General features: G+C 44.6%; 1 protein-coding gene across 2 annotated transcripts in view; it reads right to left on the reverse strand.

Annotated features, from left to right (window-relative positions):
* GLI2 (GLI family zinc finger 2) overlaps window positions 1–22,027 on the reverse strand; it is a 197,561-nt gene that overhangs the window by 135,502 nt on the left and 40,032 nt on the right. The window contains exon 2 of one of the 2 annotated variants that reach the window (XM_054209748.1): window positions 10,760–10,922. The exons of the other annotated variant lie outside the window; for it this stretch is intronic. Coding sequence (XP_054065723.1) covers window positions 10,760–10,892 — 133 coding nt within the window. The 5' untranslated portion in view covers window positions 10,893–10,922. The remainder of the gene's footprint in view (window positions 1–10,759; window positions 10,923–22,027) is intronic. 2 annotated transcript variants of the gene reach the window in all.

Here is a 22,027-nt window from a genome sequence, read left to right on the forward strand (position 1 = left end):
CAAACAATACTACTGCCAGCTCCCCTGGAGCTTATTACAGGATTAGAGTGTACACGTGCACAGAAGGCTAACGAGAAGGAAAGATGAAACTAAGGTTTTCTCTGAAGCTGTCATCCCATGTCAGTGACTTTCTTCTCCTTCCATCACCTGGTCCCCAGAAAAACACCTTTCCTAAGAGTCTAATTAATTCCTAAGAGTCTAATCTTTGCTAAAACCACCACCTATCACTTGGGTCAGGGTGAAACCCTGAAGCTCTGCAGAGTTTCTGTAAATTCATCCAGGTCTGTCCAAAACTCTGTCCAGGTACTTGAACCTCAGCAAACCATTTGATGAACTTCTCCCATAGATCATGTATGTAGGGAACCCTCTTAAACTGGGAAAATTCATTTTCTCCTGTTTCAACACAAAAGATTTACATGGCTCTTAACAACATGATGTTCTCCAACTGAGTTTGCCAGGTAAGAACGTGTGAAAAACTTTCTTACTCCAGAGCACAGTATGACCCCTTGGAATACAGTCTATATCTATGCATTCCTAAACGGTCTCCCCACTATAGATATTCAAAATGTCTTTGCTATAAGAACTTAACCTTATCATCCCTAACTCTGCAAATCTGTTTTATTGGACCCCTTTGAGAGCGGCAGGTTGACACCTCAGACATATGAACATGGTCACCCTTGTAACACAGTGCCCAGGGGCAGCAGCACCCTCTTGCAGGGGGTGGGGAGGGGGGAATGGCAACTTCTATGCAAGTCTGACCCGTTAAGTGCTTCAGTATGACCAATGCCATAAACATGCTAACCAGATGCTGATGGATGGGCCTGGAGGCCCAAAGAACAACGCAAGTTCATTATATAAAAGGAGGAGCGAAGGGAAGTCAAGCAGCTTTCCCAAAATCATGAAGGAAGTTTGGGGCTGGATCAGGAACTGAAACTAATTTTCTCCAGGCTCAGTTCTGTGCCCTCACCATAGGGAGCCACCAAAAAATTGAGTATCTTCACACAAGCAGCCTCTGGGAGTCGGGTCAGCTTCCCACAACACATAATAATTCCTCTCGTTAAAACCGGACGTGCAAACCAATGCCTAAAGTCCTCACCTTTGTGTTTCTCTGGTTTTACTTTAAAGTGTGGCTGTAAATGCCTCAGAAAGAACATCACCGGCTCTACCTGCGAACTGACATGAACAAGATTTAGCTTAAACTCAAGCCTTACGCAGACGGCACTTCTTTCATGCAGGACACTGGTATTCACAACAGCCAGCATGCGGAAGCGGCAGCTGCTTCGTTCCCCCGTCACTGCTGTCCCCACCCCACAAAGAGCAGACATAAACCAAGGTGAGCCCCACATAGAAACACAGAGCAGAGAAAGGTCATTTTCCCCCTCACAAATCGAGCAAAAAAATTCACTTGGGGAAAATCTAAACATTTCCCAACACTTTGGATCCAGGATGAGGAGTGCTGAGCCCTTACCACTCTCTCTAGGCTCGGAGCATCTCGTTAGGTGCAGAAGTTATCTCTGCCTTGTTTAAACAATTAAACTATTGTTGAAGCAGCGCAAATGGTGCCAGGGGCTTCCAGGAAGATACCTCTTCTGTTGGGTGGTTTTCAGGAATGCTCAGACACTGATCTTTTACATCAATACAACTGAAGTGATCAAAACATCTACTTTAACTGTTTACTTAAGGATGCATCTGTTGCAAGCTGTGATTTTTTGAAAAATCTGTCAGAGTCAGGAGCTGATCCATGTAAGAGAAGAGAACAGCTTTCTGGCCAAAACAGCACCTTTCAATCCCTGCAAATGTTGCTGTATTTTAAAAACCAGATATTAGTGGCAGTAAATATAAATATTTTGCTTGCAATACTCCTGTTCTTATTTACAATTTACTTACAATGGGAAACATTTTTAATGGAATACAGCCTTAAAAATATCTGAGATTCCAGAAGAAAGAAAGAGGCATAAAAAAGGAAAAAAAAAAAAAAACACAGACCTCTCTAACAAACTGCAGAAAAGGCAGAATTCATTTCAGACAAGTTTGTGTGAAATATTTTTCATTTCTGCTCATGTGGGATCACGCTCAACGGCATTTTTTATTTTCATTTTGGACTCAGTCAGCCTTACGTGCCCGAACTTTTGCGCAGTTTTTTCCACCGAGGTTTGCCTGATTTCAGCTCAACACCACTACAGTCTCAGAACACCTAGTGCAGGTCACTTCCAAACACATGTAGGCTCACGAGTTTAAAATAATCCCAAACAAGTTAGCGCGAAGAGACTATATGCACTTCATTCCTTCAAGAGCTAACCTGACAGTCTTGGCTGAGGTTTATTCTCTGTCACTACCATTAAGATCAGAGAACTCATCCTGCCAAACATAGAACCCACACAAAATTCACGGGGTATTGATTTATTTCAGAATTTAAGGTTTCTGCAAGTTATGTCCCACTTGGTTCTGGAAAAAAAAAAAAATGTAGCCCTCTAATTACGAGCCCATTGTGCTACTGGACAAAGGCACTGCCAAAAATGAGTTTAAATTCATTAAAATTCTTTTAAGTGCATTTTCATACCCTTATGCAACCAAGAGGAACGGTACTGACTGCTGCAACATGATGTTCTCAAAGGCACTATGTGACACATCGACAACTCGTGTTCAACTCTCCTGAAGGGAAAGAAACAACTTCTCCATTTGGCATAAGAATTTGAGTCATTTGACCATGATTACATGGCATATCATTGAGAGAGAAAGGGCTTGCTTGTAGATATGGTGACTCAAGGGACCTGGGCTAAGTCCTCCATACCGCCATGGTATGTCCCATGTAGGCCACCTATGAACTTCAGAAGTCAGAGAGACAACCAGTTCTTGACATCCCTCTGAAACAGCTAAACCCGTTACAGACACTTTGGCCTTGGAAAGTCCTCTGTGCCCCCATCTGCAGAACGGGAGCAATGACATCTCCCTGTTTTACCAGGACGTTCATGTGTGGAGAGAAGCGCAAGAGGCTGAAGTATTCAGGCACTATTGAGGCTGACCAAGGTAAGAGAACCCTCCACAGGACTTGGGCTCCCAGAAGCCATCTGACAGCACAATTCATGTTTTCTAATTAAAAAAAAAACAACTTGAAAATGGTGCAGAGGAATGGGCTGGATCCTCACAGGGCTCCGCACCTCGCTCATTGCCATATGAAATCATGAAAACACACCACCTGGTTTCTTGGGGGGCAGTTTAAGGAGGAGACGAGCAATCCCAAGTCCTCCTTTTGCTCCGAGGTGCACGGCTGTCTTCTCAAGGCCACGCAGAAATTCTTTAGGAAGCGCCAGGAATACAAGTCCCATTTCTTGGTGCTGGTACTGGACGCACAGCATTTCTAAGAACATTTTTCTCTGCCATTCGCCTGACCCCGGGAGCACTCCCACTGCTCCGTGCAGGCAGCCGTGGAACGCTCTGCCAAACCCTATCAATTATTTAGCGTCAAAAGGAAGACTTAATCTGTGTGATAAAAGAATGGATTTTATCTAAGGCTTGTTCCCCTTAAAGTGATTTACACAACTGCCCTCTCTAGTTGCTTCCCTTAACATAATTATTTACTTTTGCATTAATAGCCTTCCTCCACTTGGGTTATTTTTAGCCTTTTTTGTAGCCTTTAGAAATTACTAGGTTTTTTCCTTGTCTTTTTAGTGGGGACTTTAAGTTGCCCATCCCTCTGAACAGGCTGTTAAAACACTAGTTTTGTCAGTGCTGGTGTAAAGCTGGAACCGCTTCCCAGAGCCACGTTGACACCTGGGCGTCGAGTTTGCCTCTGACTTGAGAAGCCGCGGGGTGAGATTTCAGTTCAGAGCTGGCAGTCAGGACTTGCAGACTGTTCATCAGGCTATGGACTGATGAACATGAATGAAGGGCTTTAAAGCATAATCTAGTCCCACCTTGGTTCCTTGCTTTAACCACACTCTGCAATTTTGGCCAAGTCAGAAAGACTGGGATTTATCCACGTAACATTAGCCACCTCAAATCAGGCATGAATCCCTCGAGGGAACAAAGCAGGCATCTCCACAATGTGATTTACTCCACCCTAATGCAAAGGACTCCTAAACTAGATGCTTAACATTTAGGCAGCCAACCTCAGCCAAAACAAGTCCCATTCCTGGTCCCGCACGATTATGGCAGGCTCAAATGCCACAGTTAATGGATGGCATCAGGACAATTAATTTACAAAATCTGTGCAAATTCTCAGATGCTCAGGCAAAAAGCTGCAAAAGAGACCAAAAAAAAAAAAAAAATGGAGACATACTGGCAGCACAGAGGAGACAGTCCAGGAAAGGACCATGATAAATACAATCCATTATCACCACTGGATTTTCTCTACTTGACTATAAATGACCAACCCACAAATAGGTACGTTTAGCATCAGTTAAAAAGGTTATATTTAGGTAGCCTCTCTGAGAGCCACTTCACCGAGGTCTAAAATGGATCCACAGAAAAGATATATCAGTACTTGCCAGAATAAGCTTTTGGAGTTTATAAAATAGTAGAAAAGTGGAAGTTATCATTATTATGACTATTATTAATGACAATAACAACACACACTCACAAAATACAAAGGCCTTTCAGGTGGTACTTAGTGGTTGGGATCATCAGTGCCAGAACCAGCCTGTGAAGAATACCTTTTTTTATTTTAAACTCATAAAAGCTTTTCAAGCTGGCATGCAATCCTGCAATGTGGTTAGGGATAAGATTAAACTGCTCTGTCTTCAAAGTACCTCGGCATCTGTAATGGTCTGAAATTGCAGGAACTTTTGGTATGACAATTTGAGGGAGTCGTATACAATCAGCGAATGATGCTGGCTGAGATTATGCAAGTTGCTGCATCATCAAATGCTTTGGTGATATGGACTCTAGCCAAGAAGTCTGAAACCATTAATGGTTATCCACTCTGAGGTTGCACCTTTGCCCACAGGGCTGGCTACCACACAAGAAACCCAGTATAGGGGCTGGGGAAGGAGGATTCCCCCATGAGGGAAAAAAAATCCAAGTGGCCAAGAAGCAGGACTCCAACCACTTGATTAAGCAAAGGAAAGGGTTACCCAATAGAGATGAATTGCTGACTATTTTAGAGAACAGAATGGAGAGACTCAGCGTCGCAAGCCATGGATAGAGGAAAGAGGGCAAGCAGAAGAATAGACGTGCTTTTTGTGGCACAGTTTCTGGCAATTTTAACGACTAAAATTCTGTTATATGTAGCTGAAGAAATAAACCTGCTGCTTCCAGACTGCAACTCCACCATGCCCGCACACCAGATACTGCTCATTGAACATAAAAATGGTGCAGCATGGTTTTAAATTCATCCACCTCTACACAGATTCTTCTAAACTATCCCAAAGAGCAGGTTCCAGGTGACCAGTGTGATTCAAAGCTGGCAGCTAGTCACAGGCCTCGATATCCTACGACTGAGCAACAGCCTCGACATTGCACCAGTCTGGGCATCTGAGACCTCTGGCTTCCCAAAGGGACGTGAGTGGGTACCCAAGAGAAACCTATAGGCAATCTAGCCAGCCAGAAAGACTGTGGCAGCAAAGAAACACACTTTTAGACCCAACAGAATTAGTTACCTTTATTTAAGTCTGACAGAAATGTTCAGGGACGAAATATTATTCTTGATTGTTATCACTCTTACGGCAGTCTTGCACTGAAGCCCTACCCAAGATGGGGGCCACTGAGCCATACGCAGTAGACACATGATAGAGACAGTGGCCGTCAGGAGAATGTCACAGTATAAACTACAGCATTTTCTCTTCATTCTGTTTTAACCACTTGCCCCCCTCCCTCCCAGAGGCAACACATATCTCAAAGTTTTAAGTTGTATACATACAGCAAAGCAATGCAGGGCAGGGAAGCTAAGAATGTGCTTGTACTGGTTATATTCTTTTTCCTGGAAAATGTGAACAACTGAATGAAAAACACTCTTTGGAGAAGATCCCTGCCCCTCCGGGGTGGACAGAGGAGATGACTTCATAGGGGCTGTTCTCCTTCTAATTTGTCTGAGTTTCAGGCCGCACAAACTATATTTTTTTTCACAGCACTGAAGTCTGTTGGGATGCTGGCATTTCCTTCTCCTCATTTACATGGTCTTCCCATAATCCAGCTCTGAGACAAGCCAAACTGCACAAGGAGTCCCTGCCAACGCCACTCGGGGCTTGCTTACAGAAGACCTCTGGAGAGCAATGGGAGGTGCTCCCTGCCCTTCTCCTCTGCCTATGAAAGGGCTGAGTGTGCTACTTCTGCAGCACTGAGCATTCCCACCAGCCCATAAATCAAGTGACCAAGCTCCATCCCCATCTCTGATCCACTGCAGAAAAGCCCCACGCTCTGCCCTTACAGCACACGCAGGGCGAAGTGCTGTATTTCATAAACTGAAGCCTTAATATCAGAGGAGAGTCGTTACCTCCCGGAAAAAAAGTGTAGCCAGAGTCTTACTGGTTCTGCAGCTTGGTTTCCCCATGTTTACACCAAATGACTTGTTGAACTTCATTATATACAAAGTATTTCCATAGATCAGAGGCAGGGAGACCTGTGCAGCTAACATAAAATAAATTACCACCCCGTGATAAATGGTTCTATTAGCAATCCAGATTGTTAAACTCAGATACAACAGGATGAAGGGAGCACTGCCCCATTCATTCTCCCTGCGGCAGATACTGAGTTGTAAATAGGTTATTTTGTGTGTAAATAACACATTAAAACTCAGCATTAGCCGTGTCTTTTGATAGAGAGGAAATTGTTCCAAATAAATAATCTCGGACAGGAATGTAAAATAAGCCAGATTTAATAGTGCATGCCTGCTGCAGCCGTGTTAAACATGACTAAAATGATAAACCCCAGAATATACTAATAGTAAACTATGCTCTGACATCAAAGTAATGAGGCTGTATTTTTACCCAGCTTTAGAAATGCTAAAATTAGTCTTGACAGAGCCAGACATCAGAAAAATGTTTCAAACATAAACACCATCAATTTGGGAACTTGGTGTTTGTGTCATGTTGGGGTGGGGTGGAGAGGGAAAGGTGCATTCTGGGCCTTGTTAAAGTCAGGCAGTTAGCATTTAGGAGAATTTGTATTTAATTTTTATTACAAGATGAGAAACCCATCTTCCTAAATATCTCTGCTCATTTAAAATTCTCCTCCAGCCGCGTGCCTGGGCTTCCTCGTGCGTGCTGATACGGAGGGTATCGCAGTGCTAGCCTGGAGGACCCAACCCAGTCTCACTCACGTGGTGCTCTGCTCCAAAGCCTCTTACCCTACGCATCAATATGCACTTTTGCACTCAACAAAAGGGTTTTCTGAACATGAAGTGTTACGAGTTGCCCTTCCAGAAGTGTAGGCATCAAAAGTGAAAGGCTCTTCTGCAGATCTAGATGTCTATAGGTCTTACCCACTGTCGTTAAAACCAGCTTCCATCCCCGTGACACACACACACACGCGCGCGCGCGCACCTATTGAAACGGAAGAGAGGAGCTTTGACTCCTTGGCTGGCATGATTTATGGAAAAAGAGAAAATTAGGAGACTTCCCTGATGTCATTTCTGTGAGACCAATTTCTGAATATCTGATCAATGAGTTACTATACAAAAAAAAGTCACAGAAGATCTCTAAAGTGGCAGCCTCAGTAGACTAAAAATATGAGACACAGATTGTTGGTATGAAAGAACTCTTCTCCACTGACAGCGTCAACAATACCGAGCTCTTTTCCTACAGCCATAACTTAGTTTGTTCGAGGCTGCAAACATTTGTGACAAATATCCAAAGCAAGAGAAGTACAAATGGATGCTACACATATTATTACCTTATAATAATAATATGGTCTAAATAATAATATAATAAAATAGCTGTTCTTCAATTATTTAACTAATATTCAGTTTATTGCTTCAATTACCTTAATTATAAATAAAACCGTATGAATCTATTCATTCCTACAAGGGAAGACGAAAACCTTATGATCTGAGAAACATGCTATGTTGGCACTCCATCTGTGTGACTCCATAGAATAAAGGAGAAAAAATGTGTTGCAAATTACGTTCGTTTGGCTCCGGAGAGCAGCTTGGTGATCTGCAGCACTAGCTGTGCCTTGCTGCCACTTTCTCACATGCTAGTACAAAGAGTAAGACCTCTACAATAAATAAAATCAAGAGTTTGTCTTGGATGAGAACAAAGACTTGTTCACATGGCCCCAAAGCAGGGTGGGGAGCTCCGAGACCCTCCCTTTAATGCTGTTCCCCTCCTCAAGCTGAACATTGTAATTAATCTCCACGCCTCGTTTCCTTTCTTCTCTAAGAATATGAGCATAAATACGTATATTTCTGGCCTGCTATGAGTAATTACACTACTTTAGTGAAGCAAATACGTTATATTAGCATGAACACAACGTAAATACAGTCTCATCGCTACCCAGCCTTTTTGTTATCATCTGCTAAATCACACCTTGCAATTAACTGATGTTATAAGACAACTTTGTATTAATTTTTCTACTCATAAGCACACGCATCGCACTGCTCCCTTTCAGGAGCACGTATTATGTCTAGCCAGAATTCAAAGGAAAGCCCTCCAAACCCCAAGAGCACGTGCATCACCTGCAGAGTCCCGGGGCCAGCGTCCGATCGCACCCTGCTTCACTCCTAGCCTTTTTAGGTCATTTATGAGCACTTCTCTTCACAGCATGACATAGATTTTGCTCTTTACATCTCATTACAGAACGCTTTCATCATGATTCTCCTGACATCTTCAAACAATCCTCCACTTACTTCTCCACTTCCTCTTAATAAAAGGAGAAATATTGAGCCCGTAAATCATTCTTTCCAAAAGCAAGAGCACACTGCCAACGGGACATATAATCCTGGACACTTAAAAAACAATCATGTCTCCAATGGTGCCAAATGGGCCAATGGACACTCCACCTTGGGGGCATCCTCATTTCCATTGCATCTCTGGAAACGCGGTGACTGCTTCCTCGGTGGAAGCACTCCCAAGGCAAGTGCCAAGTGGGGAGAAGGTGTTTATTCGCAACAGCACATTTGTGGGTTTTGAATTTTAGCACATGCTTGGAATTTGTTGGCACCAATCAGCCCTTTGGACCTGCCAGCCACTGAGATGTTGCCTCGAGTAGGCTGCCTCCATGGTTCCTACAGCTTGTGCTTCTTCAATAGGGATCAAAATCTGCTGGGGGGTGGTAGGCTTCTGCATGTTGCTGTTTCTGCCGCCCGGTGAGCCTTCCTTTCTACCGCTTTGCATAGTGCTCACCAGGAAGGTGAGCAGCAGGAAGTTGTGTTTCTCTCCAAACAACTCTGTGTAAAAGATTTTCTAGTTCTTTTTAAGAAAAATTTTCCTTTGGCTAACAAAGTTTATCAAGTACCTGAACTAATCCCACAGGTTACATTCTAAGAGCTGCTACCTTATTCTGTACATCTGAATCTTCCCAGGTCAATGTGGAAACAAAAACCAGGTTACCAGTGTGTTGAAAAGGAAGGATAGATAAAGCAGATTTAAGCAATTTGGGCTGGGAACTATCTTCAAAACTCAGCCAACAGAAAACACAAACTCTCCAGCCGAGCTGCGTAAGAAACAGAGGAGCCCGCAGTGGAGTCGTGCTGGTCTCCGGGGGTGATGAGAAACCGCCCCGCAGTGAAGGAAGGGGAGGGGAAGGGTTCATTTCGAGGTAGACTCTGGCTAGCAATAAGGTATATTTTAAAGAGGAAAAAAAAGCCGCCTGCAAAGTTTACACAGCTGGGATGTCTCTTGTCGCATCCGAGCTGGTGCGGCCCCTTCTAAGTTTGTCTCCTTACGCTCTGTCCAGACAGGACGCCCAGTCCCGGTCCCCAGCAAGGGCAGTGTGGTGCCTCCCTGGCGGGCACAGCCTTGCCCCACAGCTGGACCCACCATGAAGAGCCCTGGCACCAATTTGGAGATCCACCAGCACATGTGTGCCAGTGAGGAATGTGTTTTCTGGGGCTGTATTTTGCCTGCCGTAGCGGGTGAGAGGAGGCAGGGTCAACATGCCTGCATGTCCCCCCGCACACTGCTGTTACACCTGCCAAAAACTACCCCACATTCGTGGGTGTCCACGAGAGCTTCCCAATTGACTTCCACACCAGCAGGACCAAAATCTTGCCAAAAACAGTGACAGAAAAAGAAATCAGGACCTGAGCTATTTCTGCCATGAATGGAAACGGCGCAAACAAGGGGGTTTCTTTGTGAACCTTCTTGCACTGGGACTGGACAATCCCAAATTCCTCCCTAACCATGAAATCCCATCAGCAATGGCTGAAGATGGCGCAGTCTGTTTAGCTCATTAGCAGGATGACAGCCAGCATGAAACATCCCTCCCCGACCACGATAACAGGGAGCTCCCCCAGCTCCAGCCAGCCACCCTTTACCCCCTCCATGGAGGAGCAGGAGGCACCGTGCTGCCTACACCACACAGCGCCAGTCGGACGGTGGCAAGCAGTGACAGGATGCATCAACTCTCCAATGGCCACCTCTCACCACCCATCCTCTGCCTTGCCCCAGACCAGTTCTCTAGGAGCGGCGGTGACTTGCCACGGTGCAGTGACGTTTGGACGCCATGCGGTGACACGCTTCCCGCTCCTGTGACCTCCGATGGCCGAGAACCCCAATAAACTCAGCGTGTTCACAGGAGGACAGATGCCACCGTACTTATTAAATTCTTACAGTCTAATGAAAAACACCCCTGCTGCTTTCAAAGTGTGGAAAACATAAAGTACCTCCTTGTGGCACTGCTGCTCCTGCAGCTGCTAAAGGAGTGGGTTTCTTCCCCGTCTCCGTAAAGCCATTCCCCTCCAGAACTGCACCTTTCCCTTCTTTTTTCCCAGCAGCAGTTGAAGCAGAAGTTTCCATCTTAGACGTGCATCTTCCAGCTCAGCAACCCTACAGGACACAAAACAAAACCAGATTCTGGTCACCACTCACAAAACAGGCAAATTCAGCTCCATAAGGAAGCAGCCGATGGTTCGGCAGAGCTCAAAGGTAAATGGGGAGCAGCGAAGATTTCCTGGCTTTCTAAATCTAGCGGCGCAGCCAGTGCAGGCAAAAAGGGCACAGCCCTGCAAAGGGATGGGCATTCCCACATCCCGCTGGCTGCAGGTAATTGAAGACCTAAAAGGATCAGAACCAAAATAAATTTGTTTCCCCACTTAAACTTGGGCTGTATAATAAAAGGGTGTAAAGGGCTTTCCAGGATTAAAGGACAGGTGAGACACAAAAATTTAGCATGGGTAAAACCAATTTGTCCAGCTTATACATGACCTGGCCCATCATCACAAAAAACTGAGTCAGCTAAAAACTTTCAATAAAAATACAGATAAAAATACATTTAAGGTGAGGTGGGTTTTATTCTCCATCCAGTTGGTGCTTATTCTGTGTGATGGTTCTGAACCAGTACCCTGACCAGAACATTTCAACAGTGATTACAAGATAAGCCATATCTGGGTCTGCCAGAGCCCATCCAGCTCTCACTGGTAAGGACTGACATCCACCAATTCCTGACTCTCCCAAGCAAGTTCTTCCGTCCTGATCAGTCGCATCTGAAAATCAGCTACAGCTTTAACCCCCGTTACAAATGTTGAATTAAGTGCCAGTGAAAGCTCCACAAAACAAGAAGATACCAAAGCACAAACCACCTCTTTGGTTTTGTTTTGGTTTTGGTTTTTTTGTTTTTTTTTTAGTTAGGTTCATGAAAAATAACAGCTCCTGAACTTTTTTTTAAGTTTGATCATTTGTTCTGCATGATTCAAATGTATCTCATCTCCCAAAAGCCATCAAATGTGTATCCCAAATGTAACGTAACGATAGGGTTTCTCTTAAATGAGGAGGCATGCTTCCTTTCTGATTGCAAATAGTCTTGTTCGCCCCATTCTAACTTGTTTTATTTCAAATGTCTCCATGTGACTCCTGTTTTCGCAGAACCCACACAGTTACCTGGCACTACCAGCCTCAGGCTGGTCTTGGGAAAACCCACGGCTAATTCCTCCTTTCCTTTCTAATTTTAATGCAGATCTGCAATTTTTCACATGCAAATTTTCAGATGCAAGTTTTTTCAGCTCCTGAGATACTCTGGAGCACACTGGCTGTTTACCTTAATGGAATCAGCCAAAAAATGTCTGGGAAACCAGAAAACTGGTTTTTGTGCACGGGTAGTTTTACTGCCACTGTGCCAGCTCAAACTTCCCTCCCTTCACTTTGAAGGATCAACCGACTCCTGAACATCTTGGATTAAAAAATTAACACTCCTAAAAACTTCAAAGCACATAAAGATTTCAGGAACTCCCATGTGCGATCCGTAACTTTTACCCTTTAGTCACATGTGACTCTGGCATAAGCACTTCATTTTGTGGTTGGTTTTGGTTTTTTTCCCCCCCCTCTCGCAATTTTGCTAGGTTTCAAACTGGTTTTGTGCTGTAACTTCAGGACAGACAAGCAGGAAAGTGAAGCCCCTCTTTCCCCACTATGTGATGAGCTCCACAGCTCAGCACACAGCCCCATGCTCCCAGACTCCCTCGCACCTGCCATTGGAGACCCTCCACGTTGCACCACCGTTCGAGACAGGCTGTCCCAAACCCCTTCCTCCTCCACTCAATGGCTACCTTAAAACTTTCCTACAAACACAAAGCCACTCTTGCTGGCACCTCAGAGGGACCTGGTGTGTGGTGGATGCGGTTCTCCAGCATCGCCGCCACCACCTGGGCTTCAGAAGGATGGTGACCCACCGAGCGGCTGTGTGCTGCAGCCCCAGCAGCTTATTTTGGGAGCCTTCAGGCACAGCTCGCGTTAATGGGACCACTAAGTGATGGATCTGCGGTCACAATTTGCAGCTGTAAACAGCCAAGCTTGCATTGGAAATGACAGGACCCACAATTACAGGCTTTACAGATGACACAAGGCTCCAGTGAATACCGAGGTGGCCCCTCGAGGTCCTGCCCCGGCATGTGCTGGGCTTGATGGCAAACATGGGACAGGTTCCTGAGGGCCAGGACTTTACAGCGGTTTAATCCAGAAATCAGGTTGGGTTACAGACCACGTATGAAATAAATACACTCAAACTGGAGGAGTATTTGACCTAGGTCTGACAGCCTGGGCTTCTGTTCGTTAAGCAAATAAACTTCAGAGGCTATATTACTAGCCCCCCACCTGTTTCTTCTTAGTCCTTCCTTTCAAGGCTTTGCACTTTTGTTTGAAACCAGACGCTCGCCCTCACACACCCCCCCAGCCTCCCCCCTCCCCGGTACCCTGACCCTGGGGCAGCCCCATGGTGCTAGAGCTTCCTCGGGGGACTCGGAGCATGGCAGCCAGGGAGGGGAAGGAAGAAACTAGTCACAGGAATCCTTCTCCTATGAAACGTGCAGGTTAGAGCCTTGCGTTTTTTTCCAGAGAGGTTCCTGAAGTGAGATCTCTAAATCCCTGCCACAGATGCCCCAGTAGGGACCCAGTTTTTCCAAATGTGTCACTTATCCAACTGGAATTCAAGAAGACATCAGGCTCATATTTGAAAATCTGGCCTTTGTAGCTGTATGACCTCTTTTCAGATGAATTATGAATTTAAAAAAAAAAAATCAAGTGCTTCTAATAAACGGTTGCATTAAACAGGTAAATCCTTTTCAAATGCTGGATTAGAAGAAAAAAAGAATGCAACTGCTCTAATCTTACAGGATTTAGGGTAATAAGTCTATAATTAATTTTCCTTTGTAAAGGTGCTTGGGGCAGAGCAGGCTGGATGCGAGGCTCCAAGCTTTTCCCCAAGTCAGCAGCGACCAAAAGTCCTGCTCCTTCCACAGCCACCCACAACCAGAGCTGGCCAGCCCAGCCCAGGAGGACACGAGCATCCTCCCCGGCTGGATCCTGCCCTGCTCAGCACCTCTACCCACAGACGGGGACAGAGACCAGGGAGAGAGGGAGCACCAACACGGATTTCATATCCCATCTCCTGAGGTTTGGTGGATGATGGCTGAGCATCAGCGACCAGCAGACTCCCTTCGCTGTGCTTTGGTGGAGTGTGTGACCAGGACACAGTGCTGGAGATTTAGGTTCCCATCTTGGCTCTGCTACAGTCTCCTCTGTGTCTCTGGGCAAAAAGCTTAACCTCTCTCGCAGCCAGTTTCCACAGCCGTAAAATAGGAAACAGTAAATAGGAAACAGTAAATAGGAAACAGTACTTTGCCCTATTTGCAAAGTGCTTTGAGATCCTCGGAGGCACAAGGCTATGGATGTATTTTTATTACCAGTATAAGAAGATATATTGATGGAGGCAGTCAATCCACACCATCCAGGAGCACAACATTCATTTTTTTGAAGCAATACATAGTTTGCTTTCTGTTCAATGCTAAACTTTTTCTGCCGCTCTGTGCCACACAGAATTTATAAATTCAATGACAGATTAATCTTAGCAGCGAGCCATTTGGCATGAAAAAGGGTTTCACAGGGAGCCTGCTTTTTCCTGTAAAGAGCATGCATTTAGGAGCGACTATACGGAGAAAGACCCTGTGCACTTATTCAAGCACAAGGCTCTGCCCTCCGTCATTACTCAGAATTAGAAACCCAGAATGGATTACTCAGATTGTTCCTAAGGTTTGTAGCTTTCTCTGCAGGAGGAGGGTTGGGTAATTGATTTTGACACTAATACCAGCACTATTCATATGCCCCGTAATATAATTCTGCAGCGATGCTAAAAAAGCAGCCATCTGAGATCTGAACAAGGAAAGTGCTATATGATTTGCCCTAGACAACCCTAGCTATTTTAACAGCTGCGTTGTATATTAAAAGGGAGAAATCCCAACAGAATTAAAAACAACAAAGTCACATTTGCCTTTGAGGGAAAACAAGAAGCCGTAAACTTTCCTAATAAAACAATCCCTCCTGCTAAGTGCTTGAGGAATGGTCGAAAGTGCTGTCCCAAAATGCCTGTCTCTTTTGGAGGGGCTGCCAGCAAACTTGGGAATAAACTGATCCTCATCAGCTGTACTCCCCCCCACACCCTTTTTCTTGAAAAGGCGTTATTTCCTTCTTCGGGAATTTTTCTTTCATCAGGAAACCCCCTAACTCCTACCCTAGATAGAGCAGAAAACACAGGTTTCTGCCCCCCCCCCCCCCCCAAGCTTTTCTGTGAAACACGGATCACCGATTTTGGCCGCGTCTCCTCAAAGACTAAGTACCACCGTGGGACTGAGCTGCTCTGGCACAGGGCGGGCACCACCAGTAATGCTGTGACACAGGTCTAATCCTCCGGAAGCCACCACAGCCGCTGAATGACACCTTCATGCCTGGGAGCCCCACAGGGAGGCAGGAAGGGGTTTCCAAGGGAGGCTTCCAGCAGCCATCCTGCTTTTTTGAATATTCTGGGCTTTCTCAGACTGATGTCTATCCTCTCCTTCATTTTAAGTTTATCTCTACCTGACCTCCTCACGCACAGCCCCAGCAGTGCCAGCGATGTGCTATCACCCCCGAGGGGACACCAGCACCACCTCCACCCCAGCATGGCCAGGACAAAGCCCCACTGCTGGCAGCTCCTGGCGTGACCAAGGGGAGCTGGGATAACCAAGGGGAGCCAGGATAACCAAGGGGAGCCTTGGCACAGCTCTCGCCAGGTTTGTCCTCACGCACCCACAGGGAGATACTTTATCCATTCTGCCACATTGCCTCCCACGTAGAGGCGATACCACGTTTGATAACTAAAACAGCATGCCAGGAAAAGCTAAGATAAACAAAGAGATACTCCCACCATCTCTTCTTTTGCAGTGGACTGTGTCATACAGCTCAAGCCTTCTGAATACACGCTCTGCTTATGAAATTCCGTGTGAGCCAACTGTTTTGAACATTGGCTTAATACAGTGGCTGCTCTGAACCTTTTCAGTCTCCCAGGGTTTGAGCCGAATTATGTTCTCAGTTACACGGAAGTAGCAGCAGTTAACTCGGTGAAGTCATAGGCTCTATACCACAGCAAAACTTGACCCTTCTATTTTCTTTTATATCAGCAACAGCTTCAAATTACTAAAGTTTTTTCTGCACACATACTGCTACTAAATGTTGGGACTATCCAAACACACTGGCTGTTGCTGAGGGATCTACAAGTGTTTACAGAATATCAATCTCAAGTAAAAGGAGCATAAATATTAATTCAGAACTAGTCACATTTGGGGTCTTCCTGACACAAGGCTCCCTATCATGACATTTCTCAGGAATGATCTGCTTGGGCCAGTCCTACAGAGTTCATTACACATGGAAATTAGTGTTGGACGTTGGGACGTGCACATGTAGAGCAGTAGCTGTCTGTCTGGAGGCCTCTGCTGCCCCTTCCAAGCTTGAGAAGCTTCTGTGGTGAGTCCATACCAGCCTCTGGGAGATGTCATGGGGAGGGAGGAAAGTAAGCGGAGACAACTACATGCTAACAGACACAATGTTAGGGGAGCACAGAGCTGCTCAGAGCTTCTTCCATTTTTCTACCTCCTTCCCCAACTCCTGCTTAGAGAAGAGCAATACTGGGCTGCGGAAGGCAGGGTGGAGGGAGTTGTTCTGGCTTTCAGCAAAGAGGATAGGAAGACACCCAAGTTCTGCCCACCCACCCCCAAATGGAAGGCTAAAATTGCTAAGAAAACTGGGCATTCACATAAGGCTTCACCAAAGAGTTCCAGCCTGTGGCAAAAGTTGCATCACTCAAAAAAATGAAGTGGGGGGGGGGAAAAAAGAAAAAAAAAAAAGAGACAAAAAAACCCAGGAGAGTTGGCAACACTGCAATAGTTATACAGGTTCTGGAATGTACAAAGGCTGAAATCAGAGACTTAGCATCTCTTTTGAACTTCAAAAACAACAAGTCTCTTCAAATCACTCTGTTAATTGGCTTTAAATTAGAGTTCTAAGTTTAATGAACAAGTCTTTCGCATACAGCATGAAACGGATACGCTTCTAGATTAACTTCCTGATCAACACCATCTGCCATTTCCATATGTCAACGGCAAACCAAAAGCACAAGGAAGAAGCCACTCTTGCCTTATTGTGAGGGGTCAAAGTGCACCCAGGACTGCCTGGTGCTTGGTAGTGTTTCTCTGTAGTGGCATAACTTCAGAACATCACCAGAACAACCAGCTCCAGGAGAGCCAGGGATATTCCAGGCACCAATGGGCACAATTCCACCTGGGGAGGTAAAGAAAGGAGGCAAAGTATGGAAAAATGCATGACGTGAAGGAGGCATGAGGCAAAGAGGGATGTTTGCAAGTATGATTGGTTGGATGTGGAAAGAGCAGGGGGTTTCTGAAGATGTAGAAGAGCCTGGAAGACAGAGAGGAAGCTGAAATAACGGAAAAGAGGGATGAATTTACAGACTAGAAGTAGGTAAGAACTTACTGAAGAATATGGGTGAATGGAAGTACAGGCACAAGGGAGGCAATGACAAATCCTGTGGAGAGATAAAAGAGTAGCATGGGAAAGAGGAAGAAAGAGGCTGCAGACAGACCTGGTGCCATGGGAGACAGAGATACATAGCCCTTCTGGGGAAGAGGAGGGCAGGGCACGACGTCTAGCATGGGCAAGGACGGAGCAGGGGAGCATGGCACAGAGGGAAGAGAGACAGAAAGCATTCCGGGAACTTGCAAGGAAGGAAAAATGGAGAGATAGAAGGGTCTCTGATGGAAGAAATATGCCCTGAAAACATCTCTGAGTGCTGTCCCTCCTTACACTGACCGCAGTGGCCTTCCACTTGCGTCAAACAAGGCCAGTGGAGTTAGTAGTGGTAATCAGAAATTATCACCATCTGGAAGGTCTTGAAGTATTCAGCTACCTGCTCCAGAACTAGCATTCATCAGCTGGATGCTCCTTGGAGACTTTCCAGCAGGGACCAGACACTAACGGGCCCTGGGCAGCAAGGGTGCAATGCCAGTGTCTGCACAGGGGCACCCAGCACCCTGGGACCCCTGGTCCTGGGTAGAGCTGACAGATGTGGCACAGGACCTACAGGAGACATGCATCCTTCAGGAATGTCAACCAGAGGCCAGGCTATCCTAGGACACTCTGTGGCATCAGATGACAACACTGAGGCCACTGAATTGAAACATAAAAGGTTTTTCCCTTTCTAAAGCCATTTACTTTCAGGGCTGTGGTTACTGGAAAGGAGATGATGTTGAATAAAGGAACTCACGTTTCACCGGTTCTTTGGGTTTAGTCTGCTGTTCATATTTTTCATGAACACTAATGTCACTTTAATGCTGCTGCTTCCTTACAAATAATACCAATTTATAAAATATCAGATAAATTTGAATTGTTTCCCCACTTCAAGTATATTTTCAAGGTGCCAATTTTCTTGCACAGAAATTATCTTTCTGATGCTGGGTTATAAACAATTACAATACATCATCAAAACATACGAGCAGACATTAAAGCTCAAAGCCAGACACAGATTCGGCATTGGTCCATGCTGAGGCATGCAGGCTGGGGTACATGACTTTCCCTCCTTTCTCTCTCAGAAGTTATCTTTGTTTCTTACTTTGGAAGAACTGAGAAGATAGAGTGGGGGCTGGAGGGAAGAGCCCTTTGTGGTGGAACAGGAAAACAAAGTCATGCTTGTACATTTACAAAGCCAATCCTACATGTCTTATCATGAGAAAATTTTTACTATGCGAATTCCAACATGCGAAAAACCGTCGAAGAAGATAATCAAGACACTCCTGCATTCAGACTCTGTGTTAACATGCTGCAAAAATATGGGAGGATGCACCCAGGTAAACAAAAGTTGCTCAAAAGTGATGCGTCACCATCACAACTGGTCCATGAATCTTCACTTGTTTTTTCTTTGTTTGTTTGTTTGGTTTTTGTTGTAAGGGAGAGAGAACTTTGGCAAAAGAGTTGTCTAAGTTTGTTTTTTGATGTAAATCCAAAGAAGTTCCTCTTGGAGAATTTTCTGGTTTTTTTCCAAAAAGAAAAAAAAAAAGACAAATATTATCTATATGTGTGCACACATATCTAATGAAAAAGTATTGTTTTCATTTTAGGAAACCTTTTGCACACCAGGAAAAAAAATAAAAAAGAGAAAATGAAGAAACCAAAAAACCCCTTCATCAAGTCTTCATGCTCCAACAAGAGCAGAAACTGTTAATAACTAACGTGTCAGATAAAACATCTGTGGTGCTTGGCAGATATACCAGGGTGGGTAACAGCTAAACACAGACTGTATTAAGACCAGGGTGGAGGACCAGCAGCTAAACTATTTACAACAAAATTAGACTGTAATTCCAAATCAGTAATAATTAACCTATTGACTTTTCCGCAGGTTTATGAGTAAAAGATACTGAGAAAGTAAATTGTAAGTACAAGTGGAGCAGAAACTCCGATTCTGAACAGAGATGGTTATGCAGGTTCCACAGAGCGGGTGAGGTTCAACACAAGAGATTTGTCTAAGAGGAAAAGACCTGCCTTGAAATCAGATTTGAGGGAGCTTTTGAGAAGGTGCAAGTGAATGTTTTGTTGGCTGGTGGTGACTGAAGGAGAATCCTCTCAGGGTTTCACTTCCGTACTCCAGTAGTTTGGGCACTTTCAACTCCCATGAACAAAACCCCAAATACAAACCACATGCAGTGAAGTTTAATGGATTTGCTTTATGTAGGGCTGGGATGAGTAATATTGTCTTGTAGTGACTAGTCCATACAGATGACACTGAACAGACTCCAAAGCTTGGATAAGAAAACCCTCATTTGTCTCAAGGAAGGAAAACCTTTATTTTCAGCAACGAAAGACGAAGGACTGCAGCCTCGCAAAAATCCCTATAGCAACTGGGTTCTTTGAGAAGATTGTTTCATTACAAAATTTTGGATTATTTTTAAACATTCCAGTTCACTTCATCAGCCTATTGAATCCTCCCTCCAGAGGCACACGTGTAAGTATGTAGAAAAGAGAAGCCTGGGAAGGAACAAGAATGTAATTAAAAACAAAAAAGCAACACTTCAATTGGCTCATTTTCCTCTGCTGAACACACACACACCACACAAGCTGCTATTCCACACTGGGTAGAAACGCATATTGTCTTTGTAAGACTACAGTTGCCAGCTGAAGGCAGGATGCAGACCACATAAAATGGTTGGCAATTCATAAACCGGAGAATGGAGAAAAATTCATCCAGATGGGAATGGGAGAAGAGTTTCTGATGGGATCGTAGAGTATTTGGGGTTGGAAGGGACCTATGGCGGTCATTGAGTCCAGCCTCATGCTCACAAGTAACAGAACACTTGCAAACCCCAAACCTGTTGAAGTATCTGACAGATGATGTAGTAGGAGAGGAGAGAGCTACGTGGGACATACCCATGAACCACAACGCAGCCTAGTCTGCAAGGACACAAGCACATCGGTGAAGAAAGATTCGAGAATGACCAAGAGTCCTTGCAAGAAACTTTATATCAGGGAGAAGGAAATTAATACTCTGAACAGTGCTCATTTCTGCGCTCTGCAACTCAAGGTACAGAGCTACATAAGATTCCAAAAATTAACGGTTAAGTAAGTGGTGAAAGGCAGAGCCCCTCAGCTTCCAGCAGTGCAGGTCCATCTTCTGCAGAGAAAAAAGTCTGTACAACGTGGCTAGCTGTCATTTCAGTGGAAGGGAATAAGCCTTTCAGGAGACAGGCTAAAGTATTCAGGAGGGTATTAAGCTAATGACAAAAGACAAGGGTGAAAATGAGCACTCATTTAGCCAGAAATCAAGATGTCAAGATTAAAATTAATCAAGGTACCAAGGGACTCAAACAGAAGAGATTCCTTAATTGTGTAGACTCTAACGCTGCGAACCTGAGTAATAAACAAGAAGTGGAATAGCTCATTTAATACACAAATTAGTCCTGACCAGTATTAGTGAATCTGGTGGAAACATTCATATGATTGGAGAGCTACAATCGCTTTGCGTATCAGTGACTGGAAACAAATAGAGAGTCATGAAGTTTGTCAGTGACAAATGGCTGCAGACACAGTAAATAAAGGTGATTGCTTTGTACCAGCGACCTGCTCTCTACCCTTAGACGGGCTAGATACACAGATTATATATTTTAAAGCAACCACATACAAGGCCACACATCTGGAAAACAATTGATTAAAATGAAGGCTGCGTTTTGAGAAACACTGACTGGAGACGACTTGAAGTTTATGGTGGGCAAACAGTGGCTGACAAGCTCTGTGGAGGTTGCCGGTATCCCAACAAGTAAAGCAAAATGTGTTTGCCTACGCAGAATTTGAGAGGTTATAATGCCTCTCTGTCTAACCCTGAATTGACTGTTAATGGAACACTAACACCCAGCTCTGGTGTCCACAACTCAAGCAGAAAGATGAAAATTGCGAAGTCCCCACTGCTATCCATAAGAAAAATGAAAAAGACCTCAGAAGAGAGGCGCTTGCAGAATGACCTGATCAGTAATATTAAAATATATAGAATCAACAAACATTTGGTAACAGATGGGTTTTTGACCCAGCGGTAAGTGACATTACAAGAATCTATGGCTAAACCAATTACAGTTACCTAATACCAATTACAAAGACTAAGAGCTAGGACTCAAATAAGAGAAATTCAGATTAGAAGCAAAGCTCCCTGTTTCAACAGGGAAGAGCACTGGATCCAGGCTGGTGGCAGACTCTAGGACTGCTGAGCTGACATTTTGTCCAGATGTTTTTCCAGAAGTTCTACTGTAGTCTAAGACTCGTCACTGGACGTGGATGGGTTTAAGTACAGGAAAATTCTCTGATGGCGTTACAGAGAAAGTCAGACTAGATCAGCAGCTTGATCCTCTGTGATCTTACGCACCTATATATCAGTGTGTTATAAATTTGCCATACCTTCACAGATCAAAACGCGTGCATTTATAATCATTGAATCTTACTATGCCTGTCTCTGCTGATAAGCAAAACTAACTTCTACCTTCCAGCTTCTCTATTTTTTCCTTTTGTGATAAGGACTTAGTAAGACTCAAGTAATAAACATCTCCCAGCACACGATAAACTCTAAGGTGTTTATGTCCTGC

Source organism: Rissa tridactyla, chromosome 7, assembly GCF_028500815.1.
Source record: "Rissa tridactyla isolate bRisTri1 chromosome 7, bRisTri1.patW.cur.20221130, whole genome shotgun sequence".
In the NCBI taxonomy this organism is placed as follows: Eukaryota; Metazoa; Chordata; class Aves; order Charadriiformes; family Laridae; genus Rissa; species Rissa tridactyla.